The sequence below is a fragment of the Apteryx rowi genome, unplaced genomic scaffold (genome assembly GCF_003343035.1).
Source record: "Apteryx rowi isolate R43461 unplaced genomic scaffold, aptRow1 scaffold_417, whole genome shotgun sequence".
NCBI classification, from domain to species: domain Eukaryota; kingdom Metazoa; phylum Chordata; class Aves; order Apterygiformes; family Apterygidae; genus Apteryx; species Apteryx rowi.
Window position 1 is genome coordinate 519,532 of NW_020450655.1, and position 16,309 is coordinate 535,840.

Genomic DNA, 16,309 nt, shown 5'->3' on the forward strand with positions numbered 1-16,309 from the left:
ATCCTGTGCAATGTGCTCTAGGTGACCCTGCTTGAGCAGGGGGGTTGGACTAGATGATCTCCAGAGGTCCCTTCCAACCTCAGTGATTCTGTGATTCTGTGATTCTGTGATTCCAAGGCTGATCTTTAAAAAATTCTGACAATAGCTTTGTGCCATCCTGATTGTCATATACAGTTATTTTTTCTGCCTAAAATTCCTTGTACTAATCACCTTATTTTCACCTTAACTTGAAATTTCATACATGACACCAGATCAGCTGCTTTATTGAAATTTGTGTATTCCATTTTGGGTATTCCATCAGGTCTCTTGCTGCTGCTACAGAAAGGTTCAAGATATCCTATAGGTCCTGTAGCCTGTGGGCTATTAAATCAAGTCCCTTGTCTGACTTTTAGGGTCATCAACTCTTATAATCAGCAGAAAGAGAATGGCAATTTCAGAAAGCAATTTAGCCTACCTATCTCAGGCACTTATCATAGGTGCGATAGGCACAAACTAGCCTAATGGTTTTTTGAGAGTTTATGCAACTGTATATTCGAAACTAACCAATTTGCAGCCAGGAGAGATGTGAGAGCCACAGTTTAGTGGGTTGTTGAATTACATAATAGCATAGTCTGCCGTGAATCCTGATTGCCTTAATATGTCCTTTTTTTTCTGCATACGCTTCATCCTGTTATTAACTATTCTTTTCTTTCCTCAACTTTTACTCCCTAATTCCCTCCCACTCTTTCTTCTTTGCTTTTCAGTAGCAATAGAGWATGAAGAAAATAATATTCCAGAAATTCTCCTTACTCCATTGCTCCCAGAATTTCCAAGCACTGTTAAAATGCACGTATCAACATAGAATTTCTTGCCAAACCTCCCAGTGAAGGCTACAATGTTGGCAAAAAAAAAAAAAAAGGATACGTTTGTTAAAAGGGTCAAAACGGAACAAAGAATGATAATTTTTTGCATATCTTCTGATACTAAAATAACTTCCTTGTCCACTTCAATGCTAAAAGAAATTGGGGAAGAAGATGGGTAAAATATTCAAAACTAATCCTGTTTCTTCTTGCTGTATCAGCTCTTTATGAAGTATTTACCAGATAGTTTGGATAAATGATTTTCAGACTAAGAATTGCATGGAAACTGTTCAATTCAGTGATTCTTTATTCATTGCCCTTTGTTCATGTGTTTTTTCCCTAAGGTGGGATTCATCTTCCCCACTTAAGACATCAACTATGTAAAAGTCAGAATCTGAGAAAGAGTACCCAGCTTCCTTTATTGTTAGTGGAGAAAAATAGGCACTTACAGAGCACAGTTCATTGTGTTCTAATGTAAATGTCTAACAAAAGGTCAGATAAATGATACCTTAAAAGTATATATTTCTTCCATTGACCATTAAGGGAGCTTAGGGTGACTRGCTCCCTTGCAGATGTCTACACAAACATATATTAAGTTATGTGTAATGAATTCTTCCCCCACCTCTAAGTTATTACAGTTCACACCACATTCTTTTTAGTCACATAGCTAAAAGCAAAAAACTTTTAAAATGGTGAGCAACAAGTAATATGTAATAGTGAATTACTGTAAACTGTTTTAATAAGTGCCATATAATCTATAATAAAGATTTTAAAAAGTGAAAATGCATATATAACAAACCTCCTCAGTGGATACATGACTCTTTTAGGTTGATAAACTCAGCTGCTTAASTAGAACTGGCACATGCAACATAAATAAATCTGGTGAGTCAGCTGGCAATTTGTTCAGAACAGTGCTTTGAAAATATTCTCTTGTATCTCCTTGGTTTAATAATACACACCCAGATTTCTTGTTCCTAAGAATTTGATATAAATATTTAACTTAAGGAATATAGAACAAATACATAAATTATTTATTTTAGATAAATGGGAGAGCCAGGAGATATAGGAGGGCATGCCCAACTGTGTCTACTTTTATTTTAAAAGACACTCTCTATTACAATACAATAGAAGTTATTTCCTACTGTGTGTCACAGTTATTCATCCTTCTAAGAAATATGTTTTGACTGTATAAGAATACCCTACTCACTTGCCATTTAATGCTGCTACTCCAACAGTGCTTCTGGCAATTGACATACTTGCCACAAATGTCCACTGCTGACTTTGAGGGTCCCACCTCTCAACTGTATTCAAATAGCTCCAACCATCATGGCCTCCCACTGCATAAATGGGCCCTTCAAGCACTGTAACTCCTAAAATGGAGAAGAGAATGAGAGAAGATAAAAGTCTGCTTTTTCCAGTAATTAAAAAAAAAAAAAAAGTTTACCATAACACAGCTAACAAATAAACTTTCATACTTAATGTAAAAATGGAAATACCAATTTGAATTTGATTAATGAAGAATTAAAAGATGGGAATAAAAATAATACCAATCAACATGGCCTTATGAAAAACAGGTCTTGTCAAACAAACCTAATTTCACTATTTGAGAAGATTGTTTGCTTCATAGAATGACCTGTCAAGGATGTGATAGTCTTAGGTTTCTGTAAAGTGTTTGACTTAATATCTCATAACATTCTGATCATAAATTAGCTCCTTAAAATATCAGTAAAGCCCATGATAAATAAATTATGCACTGAATACCTGACAGTTCCCAACTTGTTATCAACCTAAGGGGAATTTCATTGAATGGTATTTTTTCTACTGGGGTTCCACAGCTAATGGAAAGATGAATGCTTCCAGCATATTTGTCAATTTGACAATAATAATAAAATAATAATAATAATAAAAAGAAATAATTATATAGCATTGTATATATACGTATACATATATGCACATACATGTATAGTAAAGTATAAGAAAATATACAGTGTGTCACACATGAAGCTTGGTGGACTGGCCCTGAATCAAAAACATATTCAAAGGCTGGAGGAGGTGACTTACAGGGAGAAGCTTAAGCTGCCTCATCAATTTACCTTATAAAGAAAAGAAATGAGAAGTGGCAACTATAGAGAATGGGTACTGTTACAGAAAAAAAAATATTGGATATATAAGGATTTTTTTATCTACTGAAGAAAGGCAAAACAGGATCCAAAGCTGGGAAGCTGAAGTAGGACAAATTTAAATGAGACAATTTTTTAACTATAAGGGGTTTTAATTACTCTCTTCAAAGGAACCAATGAATTCTCTATCTCACAATATCTCCATTTAAGATTAGAATGCTCTGTAAGATAAGATATAGCTAAACACATTTTGATACAATACAGTGAGCTCAGGCCTTCCACTCTATGAATCCATGATCCCAAATGAGCAGTATTCTGGAAATCTCAGACAATATCCAACCAGAAAAAATAATACCATTAAAGTTCCAGAGAATGAGTTTATTTTTTCTTACAAAAAAGTCTACCTTTAAGTTAAGAAAAAGTGTGAAGTTTTCACTTTCTGGATAGAACTGTGTTTTGTTCTGTTTAAGAAATGTCACTCATTCAAATGCTAATTTGACTTTAAAAAACAGAGTTTGAACAAGTTCCATCTTAGTGTTCAATGTAATCTTATTTCTGCAATTTGATGTTTTGTTTTGTTTTGTTTTGTTTTTAAACCTAAGAATCAGTTTTAAAACTGTGTTAACCCTTACTGAAATTTTCCTTCTTATAAAATTGGAGCTGAGTGTTTTCTATAGGATCTTCTGTGAATTCATTCTCCATTTTTTTCTGGTCCAAAGAGTCTTCCTCACAAACACTCTTTATTCAACCATGTTTCAGCTCTAATTTTTCCAGAATGTTAAAGCAAATATTAAATTGTATTCATGGTCTGTCTAGCTCGATATCTCATCTCAGAAAGCAACCAATATCGAATGTGTGAGGAGACATTTCAGTGAATCCATGGAAAAGCAAGGGATAATCTGCATTTTGTTTCTTACCTTAATATTTAATAGTTATATATGTTTCTGAATCATGAAGAATGAGGCTTACATCTTCCAAAAAATACTTTTTAGCATTTATTATAACACCACCATATACTTTAGCTGTTTGTGCATATATTCTTCACATAATAGATAGCTAAATAGAAACTCCCAGTCTTGCTGGGATAAAATAAATTAATTGTGTTCAAAGAAAGTTTAGGTCTGGGAATGTTTCTATATGTATATGTGCATTTATAATATGTGTATAGATACACACACACACACACACACACACACACCCTTACTTAAAGAGCTGTATTATCACACAGCGATTTTCACAGCGTATGTGATGCATGACAAAACTTCTCTTTCATCACTTTTTGAAATTTCCACCTTTTTCTCCCTTAAATATCTTTTTTTCTCTTTTATTAGGACAGAAAAAGAAGGGTTGTSCTCAATTTAATCTTTTTAGTTCATTCATTATTTAATATTCTTTTATCATGTCCTTTCATATTTTTTTATTCTCTTCATTTTTCTCTGTTGTAAGTTAAGCCATCCTAATTATTTCAATCACTTTTTTGTAGAAAACCTGTTCTTTCCTCTTAATAACAATACTGTTCTTCTTTCATTCCTTTGAATTCTTTAATTTTTTTTTTTTCTGAAATGACAGCCACAACTGAGAAGTTTGATTAATGTAATGGATTTTCTCTCCACATCTCCCGCTGTATTCTTTAACCAAACTTTATGCTGAAGACAGTCTTTACTGACTTCTCCCTAATGAGAACTTTGCAGAGTTTATCCAATGAATGTAGAACTCTCTAATATGCACAGTTACTGCATATTTCTTCCCTAATATCTTTTACTTCGCATTTACCACTTGCTATTATGTTATCAATTCAACTGGTTTCTGAAGTTCATCACATTATCCTCTGAACTTGCCTGACCTAACAGAATAACTTCTACACATTTTGCTACAACAATGTTCAATTCCATCTCCACAGAAGCTAATCTTACACAGGCCAATATTGCAGTTAGTTAGAAAACTGCCCAAATAAAAATGATGGTTTTATATGAGATTTATGTCATGCTCCTCCACCAAAAGGTGTGAATTTACATCTACACCAAAGAAGAAATCTGAAAGTTTATTTTGCTTGTAGAACATTAAGCAATGCACTAAAAGGCTGTTTGTTTCTTTGTTTTTCCTAGTTTGCACTGCTTCTATAATAAGAAAATCGACTGGCAAAGAGATAGGCAAATTGCTCTTTCCATACACAGTACAAAGGTAGAAGGGCTTCCGTACAAAAGTAATATTTCCTGTGCTGCTGAATTAAAGCACTTGCAAACTTGCTGTGTTTGTCTCTCTTCTTTTTTGGAGTACCAAGTGCACTAATATCTGTACACTTACTCCTTAAGAGCTGGTCCAGTTCTGCCCCACTATGTTTTAAAATACTTAACAAAGAAGTTCCTCAATACAGAATTCCATGCTGTTTTGGCACAGTTATGGCTGTATTAACTGTGAAAGAATATCACCTTTTTGGGCTATGTAAACACGTTACATTAATGCTCAAAGTCCAGTTAATTAATAATAATAAAAAATGCTGCACTCCATGAAAGTATTACTACACCTATTTTAAATGGTTTGTCTCCTTTTTTAAATTTTGTAACAAGGTCCAATGACTGGAAAYAGTAACTTGACAAATTCAGGCAAAGGATAATGTTCAATTTTTTTAATCAATGATGGCAAGGATTTATTGGAATTATGCTGGTAATTCCTGTGTTGCTTGAAGTTTTCATATGTATACTGATACTTTTTAGAAAGACATGTTCAAACTCAATGAAAAGGCATGTCCTCAAGGCAGAGATGACTGGGTGAAATTCTGTCTTTCTCTGGAAGAAAGTCAGTCTACAAGATCACAACTGTAGCTTCAGGCCATAAAATCTATGACTCTGTATAAATTTGCTAAATTTGGCTRTGGACATCATGGCCTCTTTGACTTTGGTACAGACTCTGTCATGCAATGGGGAATATTTCTCTTTCGCTATTTGTTCTGACTGAAATCTGCCTTTTCCTCCCAAGTTAACAATGCTGAGGGCTGGGCTAGACAAGCCTGTCAAACTGATAATTGCAGGAGGCCTACTGATGACAGGTTGAAAAGACAGAAATGTAAGATTTAGCACACAGTTTAATATATCATGACACGGAGAGTGAAATGCTTTGTGCAGACATCTCTGTTGGGGAGACAGCTAGACCTCAGCAGGGAACCTAATTGCATAACCTTTTTTTTTCCTTCTTGTTTAACAGCAAATCCATTCCTTCTCTTCTACTCTTCATGCATGCACTCTCCTTCCCACTACAGTGGGCTGATAAATTAATATTTCTCCTTATTTTCCACCCATTCTCTGTCCATTGCTTAACACAGATTACAGAGCAGAGGTATGTAGCTGTAGGGGGAACAGAAAGTCACATACTGACCGCTCATCATTCTATTGAGATATACTAAAGACCTTTTCAGGACATGGCCTGTCCACACTGTCAAATAACTTAACCAGTTCACTCATGGTTCTTGACTTCCCAAACATCCCTACTTCTTTCCAGAGAGCTGAAAATGGATTCTGGATGCTATTCTGACAACAGTCTGCTCCAGAAACAATTCTCTACTGCGTGTAGGTGGGACTATGCCAGATTTGTTTTCCTCTGCCCTTCAGAAATGATCCTGGTAGGTTCTGCAATCTCAGACTTCATATCACACACCAGAACTTGCAGTAGCTATCCTCAATACCACACTGCAAAACACTTTTCTCTGTGACATCACATTATTTCAAGCTCTTTGGACTGAGAAAGCAGTAAAAAAAAAAAAAAAAAAAGCACAATTGGGTGAACTAAATATCAGAATGATAGATTAATATGAAGTTCAATAATACAAAGCACAAGACCAAACATAACATTAATAAGATTATTCTGCTGGTGGGATAAGGACTCTTAGCTCTCAGTGGAAAGCCTCACTTACCAGTCTGGGAAGGGTGCTCTTCCTCTTTCCTGCTTGCATTTTTCTGTCTTGTATGAAATTATAAACATTCAAGGTGTGAGATCTAGCACTCAATTATCGCAATTGCCAATGTACTTCCTCTCACTAACCTTAGTTACTAATACAGGCAAAACTATAATGCTTACAAAGAAGAAAATTGTACTTAAATCCCACATATCTTTGTGTGAGTCAAAAAAAAAATCAAAATCAAAACAAAACAAAAACTTGTAATATCAGTGAATCTGGTAAAATTATTAAGTAAACTTGATTAGACATTGCAGCATTCTGGAGCAGCCAAAATGATTTTATTTTCCATTAGACTTTGTTTAAGATGCATTTTTGTGAATTGCCAGAATCTGTAAAAGAGACAATAGTTCTCTTTGATGATACAAACTGCAAATAATCCCACTTAAAATATTGCTAGGTCTTGCTACTGCAGACATGTTGCAGAGTCTGCTTAATGCATAAACATTTTGGTTATTAATGGGATAGGCATATATAGGTATAATTATAGGTTATATAACTAGAGCTGAGTGTTCAAGAAAAGTTGTTTTTGCCTAATTTATGTCTTCATGTCTTTGCAACCAATAATTTGTCTTATAAAGCATTTATAAAATGCATGGCTTCAATCACAGAGAAACAATTTTGTGAAAGAACTTGATGATTTTTTTTAAATTAAATCAGATCAATGAAGTTGGCAGGTTCTTACTTCTGTGATGCAATGTCAATGAAAAGCTTTCATTCCCTCTTCACTATTAAAATGATATTCAATATTTGTTAATAACAACATACAGTGGTATGTATATACCTTTAGAAGTAAGTCACTACATACATATCTGAGACTTGTCTGTCTGTGGGAGAGAAAAGACAACCAAAGAGAACAGGCCCAAAGCAAAATCCAAGGCCTGTAATAGCAGAACAATACCTTCCAATCAGCAATTGACTTTTATAGAAATACTGCTTTTTACTTCTTTTGCTATGTACTCAGGCTAGCCAGTTCATTTTCTTTTACAATTATCAAAAACAGTAGGAGAAAATTAATCACACACATCTTGGAAAGGGAAGACAYGGGAGGCTGGACTTACAAGGTACAGAAATTTCTGTTCTTCCTAAGCCATGCTGAGATAAGTCATTAATTTCTTCAATTTCTTCAACTGCTATTTACTCAGAGGATTGTGTATTGTCTTAGAGCACTCAATGTTCCCCTTGACTTTCACCCTTTCTGAGAGTGACACGGATGATGCTAATTCTGTTTTGCTGATGATTTCTCTGAATGGGAGAAATGTCCAGGAAGAGACCAGCTGTGACATTCACTCTCTTGCCTGGCACAAGGGTGAAAGAAAGTRTAAATGATACTGACTGCAATCCCTTAATGCATTCAGCCTTCTGGTTAAAAAAGTAAAAATCTCCAAATTAGGCAGTTACATTTTAAAGGATCACTGGAATAATTAGACCAGATCTTTTTTTTTTCCATATGTGCAGCAGCAGTTTGTTTACTGCATCCACTTTCAGATTATTTTTAATATAAAAATCATATGGGAGTATTAAAAAGTAATAATTTAAATAAAATTTAAGATTAAAAAAAATCTTAAAGAGATAAAAAATTAAAAATTAAAAATTAAAATAGTGTACTGAAAATGAAAAGTAGACCATTAAAGGTTGCTGGAAAAAAATCTGTATTTTCTCTCTAAATATCTCAGCCTGTTTTGTCTCTGATTTCAGTTCTTCCACTCCTATTTCACCTGTTTCTGTCATCTTTCTCTCATCCATAAGATCTAAAGGATTTTTCCCTTTACACTTTTGGATGATGACACATGACTTGAAAAGATCCAAAATGTCATTCTGAGAGAACGAAAATGTAGTTTTGCAAATATTAACATCTAATTTTTGTTTAAGTTGATTAAACAATTTTGATTTAAAATGAGGAAATATGACCAACAAACCCCTCAAATTTTGCAAAGTCAGCTTCACAGATGTAGTGTGACATATAATTTTGCTTTTGTGTTTAATATTTTATAGAAAGTATACATAAATGCAAATTATAGATAGATAAATTTCAAAGACAGCCAAATGAGAGAAGTCTTTTGAATCTAAGTATGGAACTGCTGGAATAAAAACATAACAGTGAAATGAAGTAATGTAGAAATGGAAACCTTGATATAAATGATGATATTCATTTAAGAAAACAAATTGGTTCATTGCATCTTCAAGAGCTGACTGTGGATTCAACAGTGTTCTTAGCAATGGAATAGTTATTTGACTGTGGCTGAGAAGCATGAGCCACAACCCCTKATAATTTATAAAATATGTTAACTAATTGCCTTCATCAAATAATGGCTGAAGATATTTAAATACAATGTTAAAATAGACAAAAAAGAAAATCATTTGCAACACTCTGTGCTTCACTGTCATCTGATCTTGGATCATCTTTCTTAAAAGAAAACTGATTGAAACCTGAGAAACAAGATGTTCCAAGGGACAGACTCCTGCTCCCATTGTTCTGTTGTAGCTGCTGATTCCCAGATCCCCTTGCAGTGCATCTCTCACAGAATGGTTGAGATAGGAAGGGAGATCTGGAGGTCTCCTAGTCCAACTCCCATGCTCAAAGGAGGGTCAGCTAGAGCAGGCTGCTCAGCACTGGGTCAGGTTTTGAATATCTCCAAGGACAGAAACTCCACAGCCTCTCTGGGCAGCCTATTCCAGTTTGACCACAGTAAAAAACAAAACAAAACAAAACAAAAACAAACAAACAAAATCCTTATGTTTAAATGGAATTTCCAGTATTTCCATCTGTATTTCAGTGGACATCACTAAAAAGTGTCTGGCTCTGTCTTCTTTATTCCCCACATCAGGTATTTATACACATGGATAAGATCCCCTGCTGAGCCTCCTCTTCTCCAGGCTGAACAATCCTAGCTCTCTGGGGCTCTCCTCGTATGAAAGATTCTCCAAACCATTAATCATCTCTGTGGTTCTTCACTGGACTTGCTCCAGTAGTGCCACATCCCTCTTGTACTGGGGAGCCCAGAACTGGACGCAGTACTCCAGATGTGGCCTCATCAGGGCTGAGTAGAGGAGAAGGATCACCTCCCTCGACCTGCTGCAACGTTCCTCCTAATGCAGCCCAGGATGCTGTTGGCCTTCTTTGACATAAGACATTGCTGACTCATGGTTAAGTTGGTACCCAACAGGACCCCCAGATTATTCTCTGCCAAGCTGCTTTCCAGCCAGTCAGCCCCCAGCCTGTACTTGTGCATGGGATTATACCTCCACAGGTGCAGGACTTGGCATTTCCCTCTTGAACTTCATAAGATTCTTGTCAGCCCATTTGTCCAGCCTGTCAAGGTCCCTCTGAATGGCAACACAGCCATCTAGGGTATCCACCACTCCTGCCAGTTTTTAAAAATCTGTAAACTTGTCAGTGGTGCACTCTGTCCCATGACCCAGGTCATCAGTGAAGATTTTAAATACAATGGCCCCAGTATCAACCCCTGGGGCACACCACTAGTGACTAGCCTCCAAATAAACTTTGTGCTGCTAATCACAACCTTTGAGCCAGGCAGTTCAGTCAGTGTTCAATCCACCTCACCGCCCACTTCTCTAGCCTGTACTTCATCAGTTTGTATACGAGGATGTTATGGGACACAGCATCAAAAGCCTTACTAAAGTCAGGATAAACAATATCAATTGCTCTCCCCTCATTCACCAAGCTAGTCATTTTTTCATAGAAGGCTGTCAGCTCGTTCAGGCATTTCTCCTTCATAAATCCGTGCTGACTATTCCAAACCACATTTTTGTCCTTCATATAGACTGGTGCCAGAAGTCACAGGCTTCCCACTTGCATCCTCATGGGTGTCTCCATTTCCTAACATAATAAGCACAGACTCTGTCTGACCCTCCTTCAGTAYCTTTGGGATCAGTGTCTTGAAGCCACAGGGGCCTGCAGAAGCTCCTGTTCATCCTCTCTGATGTTGCACAGTCTGGTGGCCTCCTCCTGCAGCTCCTTACTGAACAACACAGACCCTCCAACAGTGCACATCTCTTGCAGGCAAAGAGCCCATCTCCCTCGATCACAGACCCAGCAAGGGGCCCTGCAGCCCCAGACCTGCAGAGCTGTGTCCTTCCCTGGGAATTCGGGCTGAGCCAAGGTCTCTGATGTGCCAATGTAGTTGCTCCAGTGGCTGCTGGGGACTGTGCCCCACAGCACATCACCACCATTGCAGAGCCCATGGACACTGCCCCAGCAGAGATTCGGCCACCTTTTCTGCAAGCTGCTGCACAAGCTGCTGCGTCTGTTTATTGTCTCTTTTATCTGTGCTCAAATCCCACTATATATCAAACCCTGCAATCTGTTTTCTCCTATTATGTTTTCTAAGAAGCCAAAATGGCAAAGCTCTAAGCGATGCAGAGGTGTTTACTTTCACCATTAGGCATCACTTGCGCCCTAAGTTTCAAAAATATACAAGAATCATTCAGGGAGTTACAGGGTTGCATACATGTTTTAAAAATCAGGCCTTGAAACTAAAATTCTAAGATCAGGGAGCGTGTCTCCTTACTTGTCTGCAAAAACTCTAGCTCACTTTTTAGATTATAATAAATAGTAAGGGTAAGGTAACAAAAATCGATAAACAAACAAACTCTTTCAATTAGATCAGGCAGTATCATATATGAGGAATCTACTTAATACCAGTTCTTTTGGCTTGCTGTCAGCTCTTACATGCCAGAACTTCTATGTGATTTTTATATCATATGGATTTAAGGGTGGAGTCGTCCCAAAGGGGTTTCAGACTCCCTGTCATACAGACTGGAGTGCAGTAAACTTCACCTGTGTATTGAAACTGATACCGAAAGWTACTGAATGGCTATTCATGATAACCACAGACAGCTATAAACATTACATAAATCCAGATCTTAATGAACTTATTCTACAAAGCTCACAAAGCAAAATATTTTTCAGTAAAACTGATGACACAAGTCTGTTCTCTATTCTGAATGTTCTGGCTCATTTGTTTTAACAGAAAAAAAAATCAATTCAATTTAAATAGTCTCTAGGGAAATGTCAGAGTTCCACTCCTATTAGCACACAGAATTCCTCCTCCTTAAAGAGCGAAGGTACTGAACTCTACATAAGTTTTATTTTTCTTAATGGTGAAACCAATTTCAGCAGTCTTTTGAAAAAGTATTTTTCTATTTGAGATGCTGAAAGATGCATTAGAAGATCAGTGTTCACCTTGACTTCATGACAGAGTTTTTCATGTCCGCTACAAGTGTCCTATATTAAAGTGACATTGGAGTCTGTATTTTTTTTTTCCATATTCTGTGCCCATTAGATAATAAACATCCATCTGGATTTCACTCAGAATAAAGATAATGTTATTACTAAAATACATTATAGAGAGACAGTTTCTGCTCTTCCTAAATAAGACAATAATAGTTTCTAGTTGACGCCTGAAGTCTTATTGTCACTGATCAAAGTGCACACGAGTGTAATAATATTGTCATCTCTTTAAGGGCTTCATTTGCTAAGAGAAAAGAAAGAAGACAAGGCCCACACAGCTTCTCTTCCCACATCTCATCTTCAACAGTCTGGTGAAACTAGTTTAAGGCAAGATCCAAATGACAGTGCCATCTTGAAACAGAACAGCTCTAAAACAGTGATGGCTCTTTGGTAGTATGTTCTTGATCAGTAGTGTAAACAAAACTACCTCAGAAGAGCATGCGATATGTTCACATGAAATTTTGAAATCTTCTTGGACTTAATGTTCCACAGAAGACTACTGCTCTGTTGTGTGCTGAGAGAAGCAAACATACATCCAAAATGGGAGAGTTCTATCATAAGAGAATTACATTAAAATTAATCAAGTGTATTATTTATCTGATTAAAGAAACTCAAAATTAATGGAATCAGCACTTACATTTTTTTAATCTGTAGAAAAGAATAATTCTGGCATTGAGGGACTAATCTAACCTATCCATCTTTTGATAAACCATTTTGATTTTCATGAGATTCTGAACAGCTTGGCTTTGTTACTTCACATTTAGCTTCCGGACAGCTGCGACTGGAAACCCAAATATGAGGATTTCTTTTGATAATAGGAAAAATCTTTTTCTGAAGAGGAAATATGCTTTCAATAATATATTGAGTAGGGATGATGAGACAATGAGGTGAATGCTAGTCTAAATGGTAGAAGTTGCAATGAAAAGTTCCTTTAACTGTGGAGAAACTGTGGGAATGAAGAGAAAATGCAGCATTAAAGCAGAGACAGTAAGCAATAGAGGACACTTCTGAAGATATAAGATACAAGATCTTAAGGGAAACATCAGCAAAATATTTGTAAGTGCCAGCAAAAAAAAAAAAATTTTTTTACATATATTAGAAAATATTTTCCCATTCTAGTAGTTGCTGTTGCAACAGTAGAGCCCACCAGTTGGATTTCTGTTCCTAGATATGAATGAAACATAGCCAGCAAGAGCCAAATATTTAATTCTCATAAGATTTATTTGATGTAGAATTCTTTATCCTTAATGTAATGTAATATCAAACAAATAAGAAATAGTACTTTAAGGAATTGCTCAGAAAATCTGGTTTCTAACAATTCTGAAAGTTATGTTAATTTCCAATATGGCAAATATTCCACACAATTGTAAAGAAAGGGGAAAAACCATCTGATATTAAAGTTTATGCATGAAGAGTGAATGTGTGCATTATTTTGATATAAAACACTTTTTTTCAAATGTGATACTACCATGCCAGAGAAATTATAAGGCATTAGTTATTTATGACACTCAATTTATAATGTATTGGACTCTTCCAGCAGATTAAATAATTACTACATAATGCAAGATATATGGCAGATGGTTAAATAAACCATTTTTATCCTGATGCAAATAGCAAAAAATATATATAAATAATGCCCAAATTGCAAGGCAATTTGAATAAGTAAATATATAAAATAAAATATAAGAAGTTAATATAGTCAGATGCTCTAAGTACAGCAGAAAGAAGTCCTACTGTTTCCCTAAAAGTGATCAAAAGCTTTATAACTCAATGCTTGTTATTTTTTTCAGTCATACAGAAGTTAGTAACTATTAATCTTCATTTCCCATAATAAATTTGCTTTCTGGAAAAATGTGTAGTGTCCTAGCTAAACTGTGCATCAACATATTGCTGTTTAACATATCATAACATATGTTTAACATATCATAAGTGCAATCTGAAACTGACACATTCCTGAACTAGAAAAAAAAAGAAAAAAGAAAATAAATTTTATGGTCAAATTGTGCGTGCAAGCAGAAAAAATAAAACTAAAAGAAAGAAGGATAATCACTTGCAGATACAATGTTGCTATATCCTGGAAAGAATTAAWTTTTTTACCTGGAAAATAATTCTCTTAGTCAATTAGATTTAGGGATTTATGAAAGCAAACCGTGTTATTTTTTAGCTAAATGGGATCTAAAAAGAAATATTGTCCAGTGTGCAATGGCATGTACTTTCCCTTTGATTATCAGCRTTAGCTTCACAAAGCTAGGTAGCAAAAGAAAAAAACAAAACTCAATATTTTGTCTAATTAGGTGCTGAGATCTGTACAATTTCAATGATTTATCCTGGGAGACTGGAATAGGATTTTTAAATTGCTTTTCTGTGATGTTACAAAATAATGGAACACTGCCTTTCATATTTCTAACTTGCTTTGCTTTCCTGTATGTATCTGTAAGAGAGATCTAATGCCCTCACACCCTTGAACTTTTAAAAAGTAATAGAGTTTAATAAAATCACAGCAACTGTAGGTTCATGCTGATACTTACATTTGGATACTAAAAGGCAAAGAAAAATGKTGCGTTAGCCGTACTTTTGCTCTGCATTTCAATTTTTTATAGAGACACAGAATTTTAACTGGGAAGGATAAACTAGTACCCAACAACTGATTTTTTCAATGAGGAAATTATTTTTTAAGAAGAGAGCAGGCATATGCTATATCATGACACTGAAGGTGAGGAAATGAATAAATCGGTGACTTGATATCCGAGTATTAAACTTGATCAAGCGACACCCAGACTTTTCTCCATCACTTTAAGCTAAGCATTTAGTTTCCAGGTAGCTGTAAACTTCTAACAATCTCCCTTCTCACCACATCCACAGAAACCTACTTGGACAATCCTGTACTGATTCTGGCTAACCTTGCTGTTTCTCCAGATTCTACTCTTGCCCTCTTTATGTCTTAAACCACTTTTCTTCCATATTACTGATCTCAACACAAAGAAAAGTAATGAAGGCAAATTCCTACTTGCTTTCAATTATGCAGGAGGTTTAATTAACTGATATATAACTTTCACAAAATGTAATCTGAACTGGGTGTGAAATATCTGCATAGTTCCTGAGACACCTTGGGCCTGCACACAGGACTGCCGTGGGCCCATCTGGGAGCTTAGTGCATGATAAACTGGAGAATTAAACCTGACCTACCTTCCCGAGTGAATATTCAGTGACACATTGTTGAGTGTGTGTTCATCCAGAGACAGGTATCAAGGCTGATTAAAAGAATCACGAAAATGCCCCTGCCCTCTTGGGCAAGAAGATATTATTCTGGCATGCTAATGTAATGCAAATTTAGAGAGGTAAAGATGTGCTTACCATTTCTTTATTTACATTCAGTTTTGCAGATAAGACACCAAATTCTCAGCTCTACCACACTATTATCCTGAGAACCTGACTTGGAAATTATTATAACTGTTACCATTATGATTTGTAGCTCTTTAGTGAATTGGGTCATACTACTTAATAAGGGAGAAAAGTACAATGACAAGGTACTTTATAATTCAGAAAAAAAATCTCTCTTTAATGCTCCTGATGATTAGGACAAAAATCCAAGGCAAAATCTAATATGCATGCAAATCAATATTGCTGAGAAAATACTTTAAGAGGCTGAGGTCTTCTGTCAAGAAACAGTGGAAGCTAGAATGACGTATTTCCCTTGAGATCTCTACATTAAAAAACCCCAACAATTTAACTACAGAGGTACATGGTGCTATGCAACATTGCATGAAAGAGAGATTTTCAAACTAACCTTTAACAGTAAACAGTATAGCTATGCCAGAGCATTGCTGTATTTTGGTAAATGAGCTTGTTCTAGAACTACTCCACCCTTTTAATGCTTAGGTAGTTACAATCTTTTCAGGTTTCAGCTACTTTCTTTGGCATATCTGTGGCTGTGCACCATTTAGACATATCACCATAGAGAGAGCAACGTCACGCATCTCCAGCATGGTGCTGCCTTGTGAGATGCAGGCATACCTAAGGAGATTTTTTCCATTGCAGAAAAGAAAGATATTTCCAACAAGATTCAATTCAAAGACCTTTCTGGGGACACATTAGATCAATCATTCTCCTTGAGATATTCTGTTTTCTCTTCCTTCATCCTGTTTAG

At 35.8% G+C, this 16,309-nt stretch overlaps 1 protein-coding gene across 1 annotated transcript in view; it reads right to left on the reverse strand.

Annotated features, from left to right (window-relative positions):
* Positions 1-16,309, reverse strand: part of KLHL1 (kelch like family member 1) — a 190,842-nt gene that overhangs the window by 28,253 nt on the left and 146,280 nt on the right. Inside the window, exon 7 of the mRNA XM_026075972.1 lies at positions 2,047-2,209. Within this exon, the coding sequence (XP_025931757.1) occupies positions 2,047-2,209 (163 nt within the window). The remainder of the gene's footprint in view (positions 1-2,046; positions 2,210-16,309) is intronic.